The sequence below is a fragment of the Dermochelys coriacea genome, chromosome 6 (assembly GCF_009764565.3).
Source record: "Dermochelys coriacea isolate rDerCor1 chromosome 6, rDerCor1.pri.v4, whole genome shotgun sequence".
NCBI classification, from domain to species: domain Eukaryota; kingdom Metazoa; phylum Chordata; order Testudines; family Dermochelyidae; genus Dermochelys; species Dermochelys coriacea.
The window spans coordinates 23,053,108-23,074,440 of record NC_050073.1 but is presented as its reverse complement, the minus strand read 5'-3'; the positions used below and the strand labels follow the sequence as shown (position 1 = coordinate 23,074,440).

The following is a 21,333-nucleotide window of genomic DNA, read 5'->3' as shown; positions in this document are numbered from 1 at the left end:
CTATTCCACAAATAACAACACCTCAACAAATAATTGTCTCTTGTCTTCAACAGTGCCGAGTCCAGTGTTTAACATCGAGGTTTTCAATGTCAGTACAGACAAAGTGTCTTTAACCTGGGAAAACAAAGATGTTGCTGCTTCTGAGTACAGTTACAGGATACTCATTGAAAATAAACCTTCATCCACTAGGAACATAACAGTCAATTCCAGGAAAGCTGTAATTTCAGACTTAAATCCTGGTACATTTTACAATTTCACAATATTTCCACTCGCAGCAGATAACAAGACTGAAGGAGACCCAAATTCAGCGTCCATTTATACAAGTAAGTCATTGAGCAACATTTGACTGTTTCATGTAAATACTCTGATAACCAAGTGTGACAATTCCTGTGGAATACATAGGGGTGGGAAAGCAAACTCTACCACTAATACCTCAGAGTTAAGAGTGCAAGATTATAGTGCAGTCAGCCCACAACTGCTATTCCACAAATAACAACACCTCAACAAATAATTGTCTCTTGTCTTCAACAGTGCCGAGTCCAGTGTTTAACATCGAGGTTTCCAATGTCAGTACAGACGAAGTGTCTTTAACCTGGGAAAACAAAGATGTTGCTGCTTCTGAGTACAGTTACAGGATACTCATTGAAAATAAACCTTCATCCACTAGGAACATAACAGTCAATTCCAAGAAAGCTGTAATTTCAGACTTGAATCCTGGTACATTTTACAATTTCACAATATTTCCACTCGCAGCAGATAACAAGACTGAAGGAGACCCAAATTCAACGTCCATTTATACAAGTAAGTCATTGAGCCACATTTGACTGTTTCATGTAAATACTCTGATAACCAAGTGTGACAATTCCTATGGAATACATGGGGGTTGGAAAGCAAACTCTACCACTAATACCTCAGAGTTAAGAGTGCAAGGCTGCAGTGCAGTCAGCCCACAACTGCTATTCCACAAATAATTACACCTCAACAAATAATTGTCTCTTGTCTTCAACAGTGCCGAGTCCAGTGTTTAACATCGAGGTTTTCAATGTCAGTACAGACAAAGTGTCTTTAACCTGGGAAAACAAAGATGCTGCTGCTTCTGAGTACAGTTACAGGATACTCATTGAAAATAAACCTTCATCCACTAGGAACATAACAGTCAATTCCAGGAAAGCTGTAATTTCAGACTTAAATCCTGGTACATTTTACAATTTCACAATATTTCCACTCGCAGCAGATAACAAGACTGAAGGAGACCCAAATTCAGCATCCATTTATACAAGTAAGTCATTGAGCCACATTTGACTGTTTCATGTAAATACTCTGGTAACCAAGTGTGACAATTCCTATGGAATGCATGGGGGTTGGAAAGCAAACTCTACCACTAATACCTCAGAGTTAAGAGTGCAAGTCTATAGTGCAGTCAGCCCACAACTGCTATTCCACAAATAATTACACCTCAACAAATAATTGTCTCTTGTCTTCAACAGTGCCGAGTCCAGTGTTTAACATCGAGGTTTCCAATGTCAGTACAGATGAAGTGTCTTTAACTTGGGAAAACAAAGATGTTGCTGCTTCTGAGTACAGTTACAGGATAGTCATTGAAAATAAACCTTCATCCACTAGGAACATAACAGTCAATTCCAGGAAAGCTGTAATTTCAGGCTTAAATCCTGGTACATTTTACAATTTCACAATATTTCCACTCGCAGCAGATAACAAGACTGAAGGAGCCCCAAATTCAACGTCCATTTATACAAGTAAGTCATTGAGCCACATATGACTGTTTCTGAATTTGCACTCTGCCGATCAGTATTCTCACCTCATCTTCTTTATTAAGAAACACTTCCCTGTACCATTTGAATTTTAGGTACAGCATAACTATCCAATCTGAAGCATTATTTTTTTTTTTTTGCAGCTTCTCAACATTCTAAATTTTCAGAAGTTACTAGTGATTCTTATGGCCTCAGTTTTTGCATTTTCAACATTTTGGTCATCCCTGATTTTCTGAAAGCTGGTGCTTTTCTGAAAATTAGGCCATTTTAAGGTGTCTCCAGTGGGGCACTCAAAAGTTGAGGCGTCCCACATCACTAGTCACTTTTGAAAATGTGGGCCAATATATTTAGGTGTGTTACCATATTTAGGATAACATAGTGCAAGCCTGCAGAGAGATGAGAATTCAGGAGTAAATAATTTATTCTTTAAAACCCAGAGAGAGCTGAAATACTTCAGTATATTTGTAGGGAAGGAGTAGAATGCATGCTTGCACACACATGCGCGTGCACACACACAATACAGTCGAGTACATTGTCCGAGCATGCACACACACTGAAATCTGCCACAGCTGGGATTCAGAAGTCCTCTGAAGAGGTAGCTGCTGAGCTTTGTTATGAGGCTTTCAAAAAACAAAAGGAAAGGGTTTGCAGGATGGCAGATTAGTATTTATTATTTGTATTACTACGATGTCTAGGAGCCCTACACATAGACCAGGACCCCATTGTGCTAGGAGTTAGAGGGTCAAATTGAGTCTGAAACTAGGTGTATTGTTTATTGTATTAATAATGACCATTGCCTTTTGTGTATTGTTTTGCTTGTACTGTACAATAATTATTATTTTACAGTACAAACAAAACATTACACAAAAGATAGATAACTACTTGCAGACACACCTCTGTATCTTGGATTTTGTTGTAGTCAATGAAAAAACACAATCATTTTAATCAGTTGTGGGTTTCCAGAACTGGACTCGGCCATGTTTGTGACTAAAGTGAGATGCTGATATCTGAACAAAACATTGTCCCTTTGAGTTAGGGTCTTGGGAGTAAAAGTCCTTGAGAGTGCACAATCACATGTCCTGTAACTTTGAAGGAGAGAAAGGGGAATCTCCTTATGCTCAAAACTGGTTTAAACAAGAGAGAGCCACCAGTGGCAAACACAACTAGAATGTCTGCCCTCAGGAAAACAACTTAATGGGAAAAGGTCAGAATGATCAGAAGGGGTGGCCTAATGAATACATTCTAAGGGTATGTCCAAACTGCAGTCTGAGATGTGATTGTACTCAGGCAGACATACCCATTCTATCATGGCTAAAGATAGCAGTGTAGATGTGGGGGCATGTGCTTCTGTTTGTGTGTGTGTGTGTGTGTGTGTGTGTGTGTGTGTGTGTTTTAAAAGCATGGGGGACCCCAGCTATGTACTACGTATGTCTAGCCAGTGCTGAAGCCTGTGCTCCTGCATCTACCCTGCTATTTTTACTCACTGAGAGAGTGAGAGTATGTTTATCCATGCTGCAATCAACCTCTGATTGCAGTGTAGACATGTACCCTAAAATGAAGTAGACTAGATGTGGAGATAGTGATGAAACTAAAAAGGGACATGTCCTAGAATAACACTGATTTAAAAAAAAAATCCACCCAACCAAGTTTCTTCATTAGCAATATCATATAAAGATTTATTTTTTTAGCTACTTCGCATATAGTAGCTCTGGTCTTGCAGTGGTTATAGTGATGAGAGGAGTGATTGTGTGTCGCTGAAAATCCTGATTAAAATATGATAGTGTGGAGTACAGAAGATACTTGTTATGGTCAAGTTGTACAATTCTTATTATAGCAATAGAAATTCCCATGGTCTTGGATTCCTCCAGGATGGAGATATCTGTAAGACTGTACTTCATGTCATTCATAGTCATGAATTTTGTATCTTGCAGCTTGCTTAGAACTGCAGCATGAGTTTCTTGTAAAGCAACAACGTCAATGTTATTCACCTTAAGAACTCTTGAAAGATGGTCATGTTGAGCATGACAGACCTTCCACATGAAGTTGAGCTGGTCCCACAGTTCTCTGGCCCAATGACTGTCCCACTGTGAATAAATACTTATAGCCATTGGGTCAGAGAGACAGCGCGCATGTGTTTCTGTAGTCCAATGATTAGGGTAGCCACCTGGGAGGTGGGAGATCTAGGGTCCAGTACTCCTGCTCCAGTCACTCTAATTATTTATCCACAGTGGAACAGCTTCAACAGGAGAAACTAAGAGAGCCCCACACCAGAATATCCCACAGCTTAGTGACTAGAGCACTGCTCCTGAGAGGTGTGGGATACCCCTACTCAACTCTTTTCTCCCGCCCTCCCTGAGAGGGGGGAATCGAACCTGCGTCTCCCACATCCCTGGTGAGTCCTCTAATCACTATGCTAAAAGTTGTAAGATAGGCTCTGCTGCTGCCTCCTGGGGGTTTTGAATAGGACCTAATGCAGTAGGCAATCTCAGAACATCAGGCCCTGCATGTGACTTGGGCGGCCAAATGTCTATCTTCCCCTAGTTTGTGAATCACTGGGACTTAGGCAGGGCTAAGTATCTGGACATCTAGAGGGAGGCAGCAGTGTGCATGCTCAGAGGCAGAAACTTAGGTGCCTACAGAACTATTACCTTGAAAGTTTGGGCACTTACAGGGGTTGGGCAAGAGTTTTTGCATCACAAGGAAGCCAAAACTGGGACTTAGATATGTAAAATAGGGACTTAGGCACCTAAATCCTTTTGTGCATTGAGCATTAAGATTTAGGCCTGATCCAAGGCCTGTTGAAATTCACGAGTCTGACTTCATTGGACTTTGGATCAGCTATATGAAAATAGCTGGTAGTACACACAGACTGAAGGCTCAAAGTCAGTATTAAAGAATCATAGAATTGTAGGGCTAGAAGGGACCTGAGGAGGCCATCTAGTCCAGCCCCTGATGCTGAGGCTGAACCAAGTATATCTAGACCATCTCTCACAGGTGTTTGTCCAACCGGTTGTGTTGGCTTATAATGCTTAATTTTCATTTGATAGAGAGGTACACATCTTACTTCCTGGCTGGAAGAACTCTGTTTTTTCTCTTTGTTTGGTGACAGACTTCAAAACATATTTTCAGTATATACACAACTCCTTAAATATCATTTGCACATACATCTCATAACCATATAAATGATCAGCATGATCCTGGCTTTTATTTAAGACCTCATGTGATATTCTGTATGGATAAATACTTTCCACTCCAGTAATCCAAGTCATTAATGAAAATTGTGAATAATACCAAATCCAGGACACTCCTATGGGACCCCATTAGATATGTCCTCCCAGCTTCACAGCAAACCATTAATAAGCAAACCATTGCTGTTTGACTGTACTTTTAACCAGTTTTGCACCCACCTTATAGTAAATTCATCTAGACAACGCATTTCCTAGTTTGCTCATGAGACTGTCATGTGGGATTGTGTCAAAAGCCTTACACAAAGCAACATGTATTATGTCTACTGTTTCCCACCATCCCTTAGACTGGTAACCCAGTGAAAGAAGGAAATTAGGTTGGTTTAGCATGATCTGTTCTTGACAAATCCATGTCGGCTATTACCTTTTACCCTAATATCCTCTGTGTGCGTACAAATTGATTGTTTAGTAATTTATATCTTTCCAGGTATTAAAGTGAGACCAACTGGTCTATAATTCCCCATGTCTTCTTTGTTCCTCTTTTTAAAGATAGGCACTATGTCTGCCGTTCTCTAGTCCTCTGTGACCTCATCCATCTTTCATGAGCTCTTGAAGATAATCACTAATGGTTCCAAGATTGCTTCAGCTGTTCCTTAAATACCCTAGTCTGAATTCTATCAAGCCCAGCCAACTTGAATACATCTAAATTATTTAAATATTCTTTAACTTGTTCTTTCCCTAGTCTGGCTTGTGTTCCTTCCCTTAGTGTTAATATTAATTGTTTTAAGCATCTTGTCATAATTTATCTTTTTAGTGAAGACTGAAGCAAAGTTAGATATTAACTTCTCAGCCTTCTTTATGTGGTCAGTTATCTCTCCTATCCTGCTAAATAGTGGACTTACATTTTCCTTTGTCTTTCTCTTGCTGTACTTTATTTCTAGAACCTCTTCTTATCGCCTTTTGTGTCTCTTTCTAGGTGTAACTCACTGCATCCCTTAGCCTTTTGGATTTGTCTCCTACATGCTCAGGCTATTCTTTTGTACTCATTCTCAGCAATGGTCATGTTTTCACTTTTGTAGGATTCCTTTTTGATTTTTCAGACCATTAAAGGGCTCGTGATGGAGCCATATCAGTCTCTTACTTTTCTTCCTATCTCTCCTGCACATCAGGATTGTTTGCTGTTGCATCTTTAATCTTGTCTCTTTGAGAAACTGCCAGTTCTTCTGAACTCCATTTTTCCCTTAGATTTTCTTTCCATGGGACTTAACCTACCAGTTCTCTGAGTTAGTAAAAATTTGTTTTTTGAAGTCCACTGTCCTTTTTCTGCTGCTCTCCTCTTCTTCTTTTCCTTAGAATCATGAAATCTATCATTTGAAGAACACTCACTCTTCTACCTTCAGATTCCCAACCAATTCCTCCCTGCTGTTCAGTTTCAAGTCTAAAATGTTTGCTCCCCCAGTTACTTCCTTCAGCTTCTGAAATGAGAAATTGTCCCCAGTACATTCCAAGAATGTATAGGAGATTTTGTATTTTGCCTTGTTACTTTTCCAACAGATGTCTGAATAGTTAAAGTCTTCCATTACTTGTGTTTTGTTTATTTCTGTTGTTTGTTCTAAACATGCCTCATCTACCTCCTCATCCTGATTTAGTGGTTTACAGTAGACCCCCAACATGACATTGCCGCTTGTTTATTCCCCTCTTTTATCTTCACTCAGAGACTTTCTACTGGTCTGCCTGTCACCTCCTTGTGGATCTCAATACAAGTGTAAATATTCTTGATGTATAATGCAATACCCCCTCCTTTTTTTTTTTTTTTTTTTTTTTTTTACACTGTATGTAGAAGCTAGTTGTGAGAAAGCTCTGTGCTTGTCTCCATGGATGCCATGCTTCCTGGCGGATTTCGCTAATCTCAGAAGCTCACTGTGAACCTCCATGCAGCCCTTCTCTCTCTAGAGGCAAGGGTCACAGCCTATTGAGCCATTTTCATCATAAGCCAGCATGGGAGGTGAGAAGCAACCCTCCCTCGCACAGTCTCTGTTGTCTCCCAGTATCAGTGATTAATTGGGGAGGGGAAAGAGAAGGGAATCTGGGCCCGGGCCCAGGGCCACCCTTTACTCCGGGCTCCAGCCCAGGGACCCTAATAGTAGCAGCTATGGTAGCTGACTTTTTGGAAATAGTACGCGTACAATTCCCTGGGCCACTTCCCCACAGCAGCCCCCACTTCCTCAATATCTACTTCACCATTACCTCAGGGCCTCCTTCCTTGCGCCTGAAATGGTTTGTACTGCTCAGTTTCTCCAACAGCATGTCTTCCTCCTGATTTATGCACCCCCAACTGACTAACTGGGAGGCTTTTAACTAATTTCAGCCAGCCGCTCATTTGCTTCAGGTATCCCAATCAACCTAGCTATCTTTCCTGCCTTCTGGAAAGATCTTAATTGGCCCCAGGTGTCTTAATTGACCTGGAGCAGCTGCCATTTACTTATCTTGGTAACAGGGGTTTGTTTAGCCTGGGGCTAATATATCGGTGTCCCACTACTTTTCTATAGCCATCTGGCCTTGCCCCGTCACATATCCCCCCCCCCCCCCCACTCAACACCATAGAGTTGGGCAACTTGGAACGCCAGGCAGTGTGCTCGTGATAGACCATCGGCATTGCCATGGTGACATCCAGCCCTGTGCGGAACTGGAATGGTTGGAGCGATAAGAACCACCTAGTGACCCTTCCATTCTTTTCCTTATTCCGCTGCATCCACTGGAGGGGTGCATGGTCCGTCACAAGAGTAAATCGCCGGCCTAACACAGTGTCTCCAAGGCCCATTTGACAGCAAGGCATTCTCTCTCGACTACTGCATATTTCTGTTCTCTTGGTAGAAGCTTTCTGCTTAGTTAGAGGATTGGGTGTTCCTCTTCTCCCACCATTTGCGACAGAACCGCCCCCAACCCCACCTCGGACGCATCTGTTTGTAAAAGAAATTCCTTGTTAAAGTCCGGGGGTATGAGTACGGGGTCATTACAGAGGGATGTCCGCAGTTCTGTGAACGCCCCCTCTGCTGCATCGGTCCTCTTCACCATGTCTGGACCGTGGGCCTTCATCAGGTCCATTAGGGGACTTGCCCTAGTGGTGAAATGGAGAATAAAACGTCGGTAGTAGCCTACCATGCGTAGGAACGCACAGACCTGCTTCTTTCGGGTCGGCCGGGGCCAGTTTTGAATCGCCTCTAGCTTATTCGTTTGGGGCTTCACTATGCCCGTTCCTACAATATATCCCAGGTACCTAGCCTTTGCTAGCCCTATGGCGCATTTAGCGGGATTAGCAGTGAGGCCAGCCCGCCTTAAGGTGTGCAGTACTGACTCAACTTTCTCCAAGTGGGTTCCTCAGTCCGGCATATGGATGATGACATCGTCTAGGTATGCGGCTGCATAACTAGTATGGGGGTGCAGCAGCTTATCCTTGAAGTACTGGAATGTGGCTGGAGCCCCATGTAGCCCAAAAGGGAGGATGGTGTACTGGAATAGCTCGTCCGGGGTAAAGAACGCTGTCTTTTCTTTAGCTTCAGCTTCTTTGGTTAGGGGAATCTGCCAGTACCCTTCTGTCAGATCCAGTATAGTCAAGAATCGGGCACTACCCAGTCAATCAACCAGTTCATCAATGCATGGTATGGGGTATGCATCAAATTGGGATACTTCATTCAGTCGGCAAAAGTCATTACAGAATCTCGTGGTACTGTAAGGTTTAGGCACTAGAACGATTGGACTGGACCACTGACTGTAAGATTCTTCAGTAACCCCTAATTCTAACATTTTCTTTACTTTGGCCTTGATTTCTTCTCTTTTGGCTGCTGGGATTTGGTAGGGTCTCAATGTTACTTTGGCTCTGAGGATCGTGCAGATATGGTGATAGGTTTCAGTTGTCCGCCCCGGTTGCAATTAATCATGTCGGCTTCCTCGATCTTTTGGATTGGCATCTAGTCGGGCGATATCCTCACTTGCTCATGTAAATTATCCTCCTGGGGAAGGGTCTCCTGGGTAACTAAGCATGCCTCTCTATCGTGCCAAGGTTTTAGAAGATAGATGTGGTAAATTTGATCTGGTTTCTGGTGGCCTGGCTACTGCAACTTATAGTTCACCTCTCCCACCGCTTTGATCACTTTTTAGGGTTCCTGCCACTGAGCCAACAGTTTACTTTCTGCTGTGGGCACCAGTACCATCACCCGATCCCCTATTGGAACCATCGAAACCTTGCTTGGTGGTTATAATGGGTTCATTGGGTCTCCTGTGCTCTCTCCAAGAGTTCCCGTACAATGGGCGTAACTCGGGCTAGCCAATCTCTCATCTGCAGTACATGCTTAACTATGTTCCTTCCAGGATTTGGCTCCTCTTCCCAGGCTTCTTTGGCTATATTCAACATGCCCTGGGGGTGGCGCCTGTATAGTAGTTTGAATGGAGAGAAACCCGTGGAGGCTTGCGGAACCTCCCGGATGGCGAACATGAGGTAAGGCAATAGGATATCCCAATCTTTCCCATCCCGGCTCACCACTTTCCTGATCATGGCCATTAGGGTACTATTGAACCTTTCCACAAGGCCATCTGTTTGCAGGTGGTATACAGTGGTCCGTAGGGCTTGTACATGGAGCAATGAACAGAGATCTTTCATCAACTTGGACACGAAAGGTGTCCCTTGATCAGTCAATATCTCCTTGGGTAGCCCAATCCGGGCAAAGATCTGTACTAGCTCCTTAGCTATTGTCTTGGAAGCTGTGTTGCATAGGGGAACGGCTTATGGGTAATGGGTTGCATAGTCCAATACAAGCACATGTTGGTGGCCCCGAGCTGTCTTCTCTCAGGGCCCTACTAGATCCATGGCTATGCGTTCAAAAGGAACCTCTGTTATTGGAAGAGGTATCAAAGGAGATTCCAAGTGTGGGCGAGGGCTATGTAACTGACACTCTGGACAAGAGGTGCAGTATCGCCGGACATCTTTGTGTATTCCTGGCCAGAAAAACCTCTTCAGTATCCGTGCCTGGGTTTTCTCTACCCATAAGTGTCCTCCAAACAGGTGACTGTGGGCAAGACTCTGTATGGCTTTTTGATGTTTTTGTGGCCCCAGAAGTTGTTGTATCTCTTGCTCCTGCATTTGCACCACGCGGTACAGGAGATCTTTCTTTACTATAAAGTAAAGTCAGGGATGCCGGACCTTCCCATCCACAGGTATCGCATTGATCTCGGCCATCTCTTTCGAGGCGTTATCATATCTGGGGTCCTCTGCCTGGTCTCACCCAAAAGTCTCTCTCCCAAGACTAACCTGCCTGAGCTCCCAGGGGCCGGCTTCTGCTTCTTCCAACTGCTCGCTGCCGTCACGGCTGGGCATGGCCTCTGGCTCACCTTCTGTGGTGGAAGTTTCTCTGTTGGCTGCTTGTGTCCATCTGCCTATTAGGATTGTCTTCTGGCCTTGGGTCAGGATCCAGGTTCCCAAGGCCTTCCTCTCTTTTTTTGTCTTCCAGGGGGCTGAGAACAGATGCTGAGAAATCTCAGCAAACATCGGGAGTTGACATTCCCCCAGTGATGAGTCGCTGTCCTCAGGGTCCCCACCTCTCTCCAGTCTCTGCACAGGAAGTAAAATATCAAACCCTGGATAGTCCCTCCCAATGACTACAGGATATGGGAATTTAGGAACTACGCCCACGGTCACCTCAATGGGGTTCCCCTGAACCTCTGTCTCCACTGGGATGGTGGGGTAATAGCTCACGGCCCCATGCACACACATCACTGCTACACATTTGGCTTGTAGCAGCTGACTACTTTTTACCATTTTACCCGATACGAGAGTGATAGCACTCCCAGAGTCCACAAGCACTGTAGTCTCTGCTCTATTTATCCTCACTGGCCTGGTGTAATTATGCGGGGTAATGCGACTCCCGTGAGGTGAATAAGGGAGCACGGGACCTCCCAATCCCCCAGGTTACATTGCATAGGCTCCTCGGTGCTGGGACATTGTGCTGCTATGTGTCCCCACTCCCCTCATGCATAACATCTATAATTGCTTCTAATCACTCCCCTATCCTGGGAGCTAGGGGGTTAGTCCCAGAGTTCCCCCCACTCAGGCCAATCCCTTCCTTCTGGGGTCCCCGCTGGTTTTTGGCCCCCCCCCCTTCCATCTAGGACTCCCGGGGGGTTTGGCTGCCCAACCTTCCAGGGTTGGGTTTTTTTCTTAGATTCATAGATATTAAGGTCAGAAGGGACCATTCTGATCATCTAGTCTGACCTCCTGCACAACGCAGACCACAGAATCTCACCCACCCACTCCTGCGAAAAACCTCTCACCTATGTCTGAGCTATTGAAGTCCTCAAATCGTGGTTTAAAGACTTCAAGGAGCAGAGAATCCTCCAGCAAGTGACCCATGCTACAGAGGAAGGCAAAAAACCTCCAGGGCCTCTTCCAATCTGCCCTGGAGGAAAATTCCTTCCCGACCCCAAATATGGCAATCAGCTGAACCGTGAGCATATGGGCAAGATTCACCAGCCAGATACTCGGGAAAGAATTCTCTGTAGGTTCAGGTGCTTGCTTCAAAAGGGGCCTTCCTTGGGTAGTTGGGTCAGTTCCCTGGCTGTCAACCATCTTTCTACCAGCGTGATCATCTCATCGTACATGGACGGATCGTTCTGGCTTACCCATTTGCAGAGATCTGGTGGCAGTCCCTGCGTGTAATGGTTCATGACCAAGGTCTCCAAAATCTCCAGGCTGCACACCTCGGGTTGTAACCACTTCTGTGTGAGGTGTATGAGGTCGAATAGCTGGGACCTTGGGGTTTCGTTCTCCTGGTATTTCCACTCATGGAACCTCTGGGCCCATACCGCTGCTGTCACCCCTGATCGTGCTAGGATCTCTGCCTTTATCTGGGTATAGTCAATGGCATCCATGGCAGGCAAGTCAAAATAGGCCTTCTGGGCCTCTCCCCACAAAAAAGGGGCAAGAATGCTGGCCCACTCAGCACATCTCCCAACATCATCTTTGACAGACAACCAGTGGCCCTCAGGGTTCGCGTCCCATCGGACCCCCAGGCCTGGGTGGTGAGGATCTTCAGCTGGTCCACTACCCCCTCGCATGAGGGCACAATCTTGGGTCACCTGGCCCATTAATAATTGATTTGTTTCCTGCTGTAGCCGCATACACTCCTGTTGTGCCATTGCCTGAACCCGGGTGGCCTCCTGCAGGGCTGCCATGGCTTGTACCAGAGCTCTTACCACCTCCTCCATTGTGGTACAAAACAAACAAAAAACAAAACAAAAAAATCCCCAAAAATCCAGTGCAGTTTTTTTTAACCTCTTTCTTCTGATACGTTGTGAATGACGATCCCATGCTTGACACCAGTTGTGACAAACCTCTATCCTTGTTTGCATGGGTCCCACGCTTTCTGACGGATTTCGCTAGTTTCAGAGGCTCACTGAGACCCTCCATGTAGCCCTTCTCTCTCTAGAGGCAAGGGTCACAGCCTACTGAGCCATTTTCATCATAAGCCAGGAAGGGAGGTGAGGAGAAGCAATCCTCCCTTGCACAGTCTCTGTTGTCTCCCAGTCTCAGTGATTAATTGGGGCCGGGGGGGAGCCTGGGCCCACCCTCTACTCCGGGTTCCAGCCCAGGGACCCTAATAATTGCAGCTATGGTAGCTGACTTTTTGGAAGTAGGATGCGTACAATTTCCTGGGCCACTTCCTCACAGCAACCCCCACTTCCTCAATATCTACTTCACCGTTACCTAAGGGCCTCCTTCCTTGCGCCTGAAATGGTTTGTACTGCTCAGTTCCTCCAAAAGCACGGCTTCCTCCTACAGCTCTTGACATGCGCGCCCAACTGACTAACTGGGAGGCTTTTAACTAGTTTCAGCCAGCCCCTCATTGGCTTCAGGTGTCCCAATCGACCTAGCCTTCTCTCTGCCTTCTGAAAAGATCTTAATTGGCCCCAGGTGTCTTAATTGACTGGGAGCAGCTGCCATTTACTTATCCTGGTAACAGGGATTTGTTTAGCCTGGGGCTAATATATCTGTCTCCCACTACTTTTCTATAGCCATCTGGCCTTGCCCTATCACATATCCCCCCTCCCCTGCCAGTCCCACCCTGGCCAGTCCAAACCTTGCTTGGCAGGTAACAAACAGTGAACCTCTACTCCTGAGTTCCCCAGAGACATCTCTGCAGTGCCAGCCCTCTCCTGGAACAGTCACAGAAGTCATTAACTTGGTTGCTCCTTTAAAAAGTCTATATACTGCAGCCTGTTAGCTTAACTGAGATTAAGCCACCCGTCTCTTCAATCAGTGCACAGAATTGGTGTATACTAAAAGTAAAACAAATTTATTTATCAAAAGGATTAAGTGATACCAAGTATGAGGAATAAAGATAGAAAGGGTTACAAGCAAACAAAAGTAAAAATATGCTCCTAAGAGTAAAACTTGATTTAGCAAATCAGACTCTCTTGTTCAAAGAAGTGTTTTTCACCCAGTCGCTCTTCCAGTAAGGCTGACCACTTTTTGGCCAGGACCCTTCACAGACCTCAGAGTGCTTGTTTCAGGTGAAGGATGCCAAAATGGTTTTTTCTCTCTCCTGTATCTTCCCAAATTTCACTGACCCTGCTTTGAGAGGCAGGAAGGCTTCCTGGGGGTACAATCTCCATCCTCTGTGGAGATAAAGTGGTAATCTTTTCCCACATGCTCTCCTGATGGCTTTGTTTACCTTGCATGTGAATGTACTTTCATTTTCTCTACCTGACGGCCAGGCTGGTCAGATAAGCCAAGAAACATTCCTTTGTCTTGGGCAGATTGCGTTTAGGCATTGCTTACCAAGCACATTTTTAGAGTATAATTCTGGCACATATTGATAACTTTTTGTACACACCATACACCACACACTGATTTTTGAGACCAACATATTATCACTTTATATGTAATAACTTATACAACATCTTTTAGATTCATGTTATGACAACAGTGTAATAGGTGTAGTGAGTATGTCAGGCCTGACATACATTGCTGGTACAGAGGAGTGAACCACAAATGGGGCTCTGTGTCGCACTCACTAAGCACCTGTTTGCATCTCTATCTTTGTGAATAGTAATAATTTTCTAGGTTTATTTTTTGCTCTTGCTTATAGTGTTATAATTCCACTGATTTCTATAGTTGTTCCTGATTTATGCCATTTTGTAAACAAGATCGTAATCAATGTGTATATTTATACTTCACCTTTATAGTATATAACATGCAGGGAGGATTTACAAATTAGAATGCTAATTGTTTTGCTGTTGTATCTTTCTTTCAGGAAATCTTTCTGCACAGCTATTAACTAATGTCCATTATATCTTTTTTTTTTTCAATAGGACCCAGTCCAGTATTTGACCTCCAAGTTATAAATGTCAGCACAACAGAAGTAAACTTAAGATGGCAAAACAATGACACATATGCTTCTCAATACACTTACATAGTAGTCTTAGAAGGAAATGGATTTCTAACTAATAAAAGCAATACATATCAACTCACAAATTCTACGTTTGAGGCTAGAATTACCAGTTTAAACCCTGGCACCTCCTATACATTCACGGTTTTTCCACAAGCAGGTGATAAAATAACAGAAGGAAACCGAAAAAACATAACTAACTGTACAGGCAAGTTACAAAAATATGTGCTGCTTTCATTTAAATGCTTTGTTGTTTGTGTATTGGATAGAAAAGAGTTGATTTGCTTATTTAGCACCGAAAAGTGTGCTAGGTGCCTTACCAATATGTAGGTAGACCAGTTCCTACTTCTGAAGTTTACATTCAAAAGTCCTGACCTTGGAGCATTGATTTTCATCAGGACTGCTGGCATAAGTAAGGTGTTTCATTGATAGAAAACATACAGATGAAGGGACTCAGGGGATACAATATGAGATTTCTGATGTTGTTTTATTTTATTTTGTATTTTATACTTTGCCTGTCTGAAGTCAGTATTGTTGCACTCGTTTTATACCAATGTATGTGAGATCAGAATGAAGTATCAGAAGGTATGCACCAGAGTGGAATTTAGCCCATGATCTTTATGCGCCGCCATGTACCGATGAAGTGAGCTGTAGCTCACGAAAGCTTATGCTCTAATAAATTTGTTAGTCTCTAAGGTGCCACGGGTACTCCTTTTCTTCATGTAAGGATAAGAGCAGTCTTTTTTTGTAGAACAATCATTCATGAAGTATTTAATGTGACTTACCTTTTGGATGACATAGATTTTTTTCAAGCTAGTTGCTTCTTCCTTTGCACTTTTTCCTGCATTTTTAAACACAGTCTAAACTCATAAACCTCAGAATGTTAAAAGAGAAAAGTGGTCAGAGAAAAAGGCAAAATGTATACTATAAATCAGAGAAGAAAGGAATATAGCGCCGTGGGAAGAAAGAAGACTGGCATGTGGTATAGAGATGAGAGGGAATAGAAAAATAGCAGAGAACATAAAAGGAAATAGGTGCTAGATAATATTTATTACTTATATATAGTATTACAATAAATGTACGTGTTGCTTCACAGGCAGATGAAAACCAGGGCTCCTGCCCTGTAGAGCTTAAGTGGATTAAACAGATAATGTAAGGTGACCAGACAGCAAGTGTGAAAAATCGGGACAGAGGTCGGGGGGGGGGTGTAATAGGAGCCTATATAAGAGAGACCCCAAAATCGGGACTGTCCCTATAAAATTGGGACATCTGGTCACTCTAAGATAACCATCCAGTTTGTTCCACTAAACTCTTTTCTTCTTTTGCAGATGCTGCACCAGTGTCTTCATTTAACTGTACACCAGTGACTAAAGAGCCCAAGTTAACAGTAAAGTGGGAGCGCCCTGCTGGTAACAGTACTGGCTTCAGCATTAATACATTCAATGATGCCTGGAGCAATGAAACACTGGTTTTGTCTGGTAACCTAGATACAACTATAACAAATTTAAATTATTCCACCTCCTACAGTGTTAGGATTATAACCCGTTCATGTGGGAAAGAAAGCCTTCCAGTGGAAATAACATGTGTTACAAGTATCACCGGTAAGTGTAAAAAGTTTGGTGTGGGGTACAGGGCCAAAAAAAAATAAAGAACTCTAAGTTACAAAATGCAAAATGTGTAGCATTATACAGTACATGTGAATATTCAAGTTATGAGAGAGAGGCTTTATCTTCATTCAGAGTTGTGTGTGAGAATATATTAACTCTGTAGAACTAGTATGATCAAAGATACGGACTTTCATTTCCTTACAGCATTTTTATATGGATGGGACACTATTTTTTTTGTTGGCTTGCTTGGTTTTAAAGATGTTTCTTTAAGTGACATTAAAATGTTCTGTGTAATGCGCATTTATATGATGTCGCCCAACGTGCAAATTGCAATAATGGGAGAAAATGGTGGGCTTTCTTTGTAACTTTTCCTAGGTAGTTGGAGAAGATACCTTATGTTGAAAAATCTATCTTTCTCCTTGATTCACCTTTTCCTTCCCACATGTTGAGATGCTAATTTAATATTAATATTTCTCCATTACAGACCCACCTGCTCCAGGAGAAGAGCCTAATATTATGTCAATCACTCACAAGTCCTTTAAAATTCAGGTCAATGCGTTTGAGTCAAAAAATGGACCGCTAACGGCCTATGCAATAGTAATCACAACAGCTAAAGGTAAGATGTTAGGATGTTAGCTCCCAAATGTATTATTATTATATAAGACATCATGTGTATATCCATCGGGACATACTTTTTAGATCCTAAAGTAAGTGGAAGGGGAAGAATTACTCCTGATATTTGCAGTTGCTGTTCAGAAACATAGAGTGAAATTCTGGCTCAACTAAAGTCAATGGCAAAACTCTCATTGACTTCATAGGCCAGGATTTCACTCATAGACTTGACTAGCCTGAATTATTCTAGTTCATAGGCCTTTCACAATGTTGCCACTATGCTATCTGATCAGCTTCCTTATTGGTTTGCCAATAACATGAACTGCAAAATTGTATAGTGTCTTTTCTTTGTAGAATGATTCTAGGGGCTGGTAATTAACAACTTCTGAAGTTTGGGGTGTTTTTCAAGGCTGTAAAGATTATTACAACAAACATGTCAGAAAGTTGGGGGAGGTGAAGCATTGTTTTCCAATTGTACTAATAATAACCTATTGTCATTGGGGAGTGGGGGGAATTTTATGGATGAAAGGCAGGATGAACATTGTCAGCATCACATGCTATGGGAAACTGAGGAAGCCACAAGGCATGCTATGGAGAATTGCTATAAAACACGTTATCTTTAAAATATCAAAAATCAAAGAAAAATTTTACTTGGTTAACCACAGTGATAATTCATGAAATCAGCAACCCTGTTCTTTGCAGGTTAAAATATGTTTCATTCCTGCAAATGAAGGCAGCTGAAATAAGTGGTTCCCCAATGCAGGATTTTATTGACATATAAATAGATACAATGATACCTCAGCTTGCCTTTTGTTTTAACAGTGAGTATATATCTCCAAGCAGCTTCCTTTGTAGATCTTCTTTCCATATTTTTTTAAGTACACTTTTTCTTGTACAATAGTGATTACATGATCAGAAATATTTGAATAGCTTCTTGTACTCTGGTATCCTCAGTTTGCCTTAATTGACTGCCCCAAAATTACATTGTTAATGTGAGTGTTTTATCAACATACTTGTATTTTTTTCAGATGCCTCTAACCACTAATATTTAAAGCTGAATCACATGCAAAGCACGGTTCTATATTGTGTTTGTTCACTTGGGCAAGAAAATAGATTTTTCTAGTCGTGATTGATGGAAATTGAAAAGGGAAATACCAATTTGTCAGCATCAGATGCTTTACTGTGAGGGGAAAAGATTTTAGGAAATGGCTCATCAGCCTTGATAAAGTGTAACTGTAATGCTCCAACTGTATAATGTTCAACTGTCTCTAATCTTAGTACACTAAGTTTAGGGTGGGTTTGTGTTGTTTGAGACTGTAATATAATACATTTGTAACTGTTTTTCATCATTCTCTTCAGTGCAGAAACAGCATTAGCTGCTCTAATGTAAAGCAAGCAGGGTTTCAGAGAAAGTATTCTGTCTTGAGCCCTGATCCTGCACCATTAAAGGCAATGATTTCAGTGAGCCCTAATTTCTCCTGTAGCATGCACATAACTGGTTTTTTAGCTGTTACAGTTTGCTCACAAAACAACCTTCCCTAGCCTTTCTGCAACATCTTGTTAGATATTAATTTAATCTTATTTCCTTTAAAAAGGGGGTTTATTTTTAAAAGCAATAAGTGGGGATGCCCAAGGGCAGCCTTTAGTGCAGGACTAGAAGACCTCTTAAGATCCCTTCCAGTCCAACACTTTTATGGTTCACTTCTGTGATATGCACAAATTCCGCTAACAATGGCCAGCTACTTCCTCCTCACATAACACTTTGAACATTTAACTCTGTGTATTTGCTATTAACTCATCTCTGACAGCAAGTGATTTGAAGTGCATTGTTACCTCATAATTTTTTCATTCTTTAGCAACATAATCTGCTTCAAAATCCAGGAATTAATTCTGTCCTTGACAGCACCATAGAGCAGGGATGGGGAGAAACAGCCTAATGTATTTAGACAACCTCGCTTCGTGTTTTGTGATGTAAGGTGTTTTTATACCATTACCCACTCCACCTTCACCCTGGAATTTACAACATTAGATTAAAAATTATGTTTAAAATGTTATTTTAAGCAATTTGACTTAAAGTGATTGCATGGCTTGATAGCATTACTGATGTCCCAAAATACGAGTCCAGTCAACACAGGAACTATTCTTCTAAGTCTTCTGGACTAGGAGCTATTGACTCTCAAACAACTCCTATTTGGTCTATGTCGACCAGTTCTTTTAATCTCTCCCAACAGGAAGAGGAGGCCAAAGCAGCCCTTACTTCTCAGGTTCTTGAGGTGTATGTGCTAAATCCTGGCATATTAAGAGCCTGTCTTCATTACCAAATTGGGTCCAATTTGTTAACTCAACTCCTCAAGATCGTGTTCTGACTCAGTATTAAGCACAGCTTTGCAGCTAGTGGAGACATGGATGATGTAGTACCACGGCCTACCAGGTCTGACTTTGGTCTAGCTGCTGCTTTAGTTTCTCCTTCTCTCAGTCTAGATCACCCACCCTCAGAGTCTGGTTTGGTTCCTGCAGTAGTTGGGGGTCCACGTCACTGCAAAAGGCTAAGTCATTAAAGAAAAAGTCTGCCCTTCCAGGGTCTCCAGCACCAAAACAAACGCAAGAGTCTTCCACCTCAGTCTCAAGCTGGACACAGCCCCTCCTTCCTGAAGATCTGTCTGTCTTCTTTCTTCAAAATCCAAACACGCTCTAGCCTGCCATCTTTTCACTCTCACCCCTCATGCTCTCCTGGGCTTCTCTGAGTCTCTCCCTGCTCTCTACCAAGCACTGACTCCCAAGGCTTTGTACCTGGAATCTCCCTTCACACCTTTTCGTTCTCTACAAGTTTCTGTTTTAGCTCCACCCCAGAAGGCCTAATTTAGCCACACGACCTGCCTGTTATGTGACTTTGCTCATTTTCTTTACCTGGAGAGGCGGGTAAATGTGTCACATGTGGGCGTGGATCCATCTCCTCTGAAAGGGCCATCCTTAAAGTCTCCCAGTGACAGGCAAGTTGTGTCTTGTCAGCTGGCTGTGATAAACCTGTACGTGTCAACTGATCATGGTTAAACACGGCTTGTCCCATCTACACTGACTGCAAAGCTGTGTTAGTTAATGTGGCTTCTCAAAATCAGGTTCTAACATGATCTGATTTGTCTAGTGAAGACTGTCCGAGAAGGACTTTCAGCAGTGTGCAGTGTAGTTTCAGTACAGAAGACTTTCAGTGCAGGTAGTTTTCTGCAGAGAAGTTATTTGTATATCCAGTCTTCAGCATACTTAAAAAATTTAAACCAAAAGGTTATTAAAACAGTGACATTCTCTGGGGGCAAAATAAATAAATTACTCTACAGTGAAAAGAGTATCTGAGATTGTCCATATTACCCTCAGCCTTTAATTTCAGGCAATATTCTACATTTGCTGAAATAGTCATAACCGTTAGTTATTTTTTTTACTATTATTGCCCTTGAGCCAATCACTGTATTTTAAAATACAATTTTACAAAAACATTAGTTAATGTCTGTTGTATATTTGTTTTTTCAGAGGGCACTGAACTTCCAAATAGCAGCTTGAGTTATACATACAACGACTTCCAGGAAAAGAAAACAAACACTTACGTAACAGTTGTCATAAACGCTACACAAAAGAGAGCCTTTTCCTCCCGTTCAGATAGTTCGCAATATGTAATGGAAGTAGGAAATTCAGCCACATGGTGTGGCTATTACAATGCGCCGCTGGAACCACTTGGTTCATACCGGTATTTATCTTGTTGTTTGTTGTAATTTCCTTGTATACAATTGAAATCTAAGTAGTAATTGGATCACCAGATCATAAATACTGCTTGTCAGGCTTAGATTGTTAATGTCATCTAATATGACTATTTCATTTTCCCTTCCTCTCATCAGGGCGAGTGTTGCAGGTTTCACTAAAATTGAATTTAACAGTAGTGATGGTGGACGTATTGTTGAAGAGAGAAGCTATGTATCATTTACACCTTATTCTCAGGCAATTACGTTACCCCAGGATCCAGGTAAAGCTAACAGAAAATGTTGCAGTGCATGTTTTGCATATATTGGGCCCAATTGTGTTCTCATTTCAGTTCTTGGCAAAACATATATGGACTTCAATGAAAGGAGGCTTGGGTCTGTTTATCTGTAATTTTGTAATGTAATTGGTCTGTAGATTTACAACTGAGTAGTTCTACGAAAACTCTCTTGTATACATATATTACATAATCCCTTACAGTAACGTTAAAAGTGACAAAACAAGCCCAAAACATGGTATACTAAAATGAGAGTGGAAAGCTGCTGAGACAAGAAGACTTTGAGAGATAAGTAAAGTAGAGATTGCAATTACTGTGTTTTTGCACTCTCTGTAAATTAGAGATTGACATGTAGAAAAGAAATGGTGGAATCATGCTCCTATAATCCCAGTATTTCTTATTTAGCCCCATTCTTACTGCTGTTCCTTATCAACACTTGATATTGGCATCACTTAAAGGTGTTTCACAGCTAAAGAGAGGAAGGATGGGCCGGTGGGTAGGGTGCGAGCTGGGGACTTGAGAGACCCAAGTTCAATTCCTTGCTCTGTCACAGACTTCCTGCGTCTCTAGGCCAGATTTTCAGATGTGTTTAAGTGCCTAAAGATCCAGATAGGTACATAGGGGGTGTGACAGTTGCCACCTGGAACTGGGATACCACTGAGCCAGCCTGACCCACAAGCCTGGGCTCCCTTTACA

General features: G+C 42.5%; 1 protein-coding gene across 5 annotated transcripts in view; it reads left to right on the top strand.

Moving 5' to 3' along the window:
• The window catches only part of PTPRJ (protein tyrosine phosphatase receptor type J), a 122,155-nt gene that overhangs the window by 81,491 nt on the left and 19,331 nt on the right, over positions 1-21,333 (top strand). The window contains exons 5-13 of one of the 5 annotated variants that reach the window (XM_038406562.2): positions 54-323; positions 532-801; positions 1,010-1,279; positions 1,488-1,757; positions 14,321-14,605; positions 15,726-15,998; positions 16,489-16,620; positions 20,139-20,352; positions 20,501-20,625. In XM_038406562.2, the coding sequence (XP_038262490.1) occupies positions 54-323; positions 532-801; positions 1,010-1,279; positions 1,488-1,757; positions 14,321-14,605; positions 15,726-15,998; positions 16,489-16,620; positions 20,139-20,352; positions 20,501-20,625 (2,109 nt within the window). The remainder of the gene's footprint in view (positions 1-53; positions 324-531; positions 802-1,009; positions 1,280-1,487; positions 1,758-14,320; positions 14,606-15,725; positions 15,999-16,488; positions 16,621-20,138; positions 20,353-20,500; positions 20,626-21,333) is intronic. The other 4 variants (XM_043516388.1, XM_043516386.1, XM_043516387.1 and 1 more) reach the window with 4 other exon arrangements.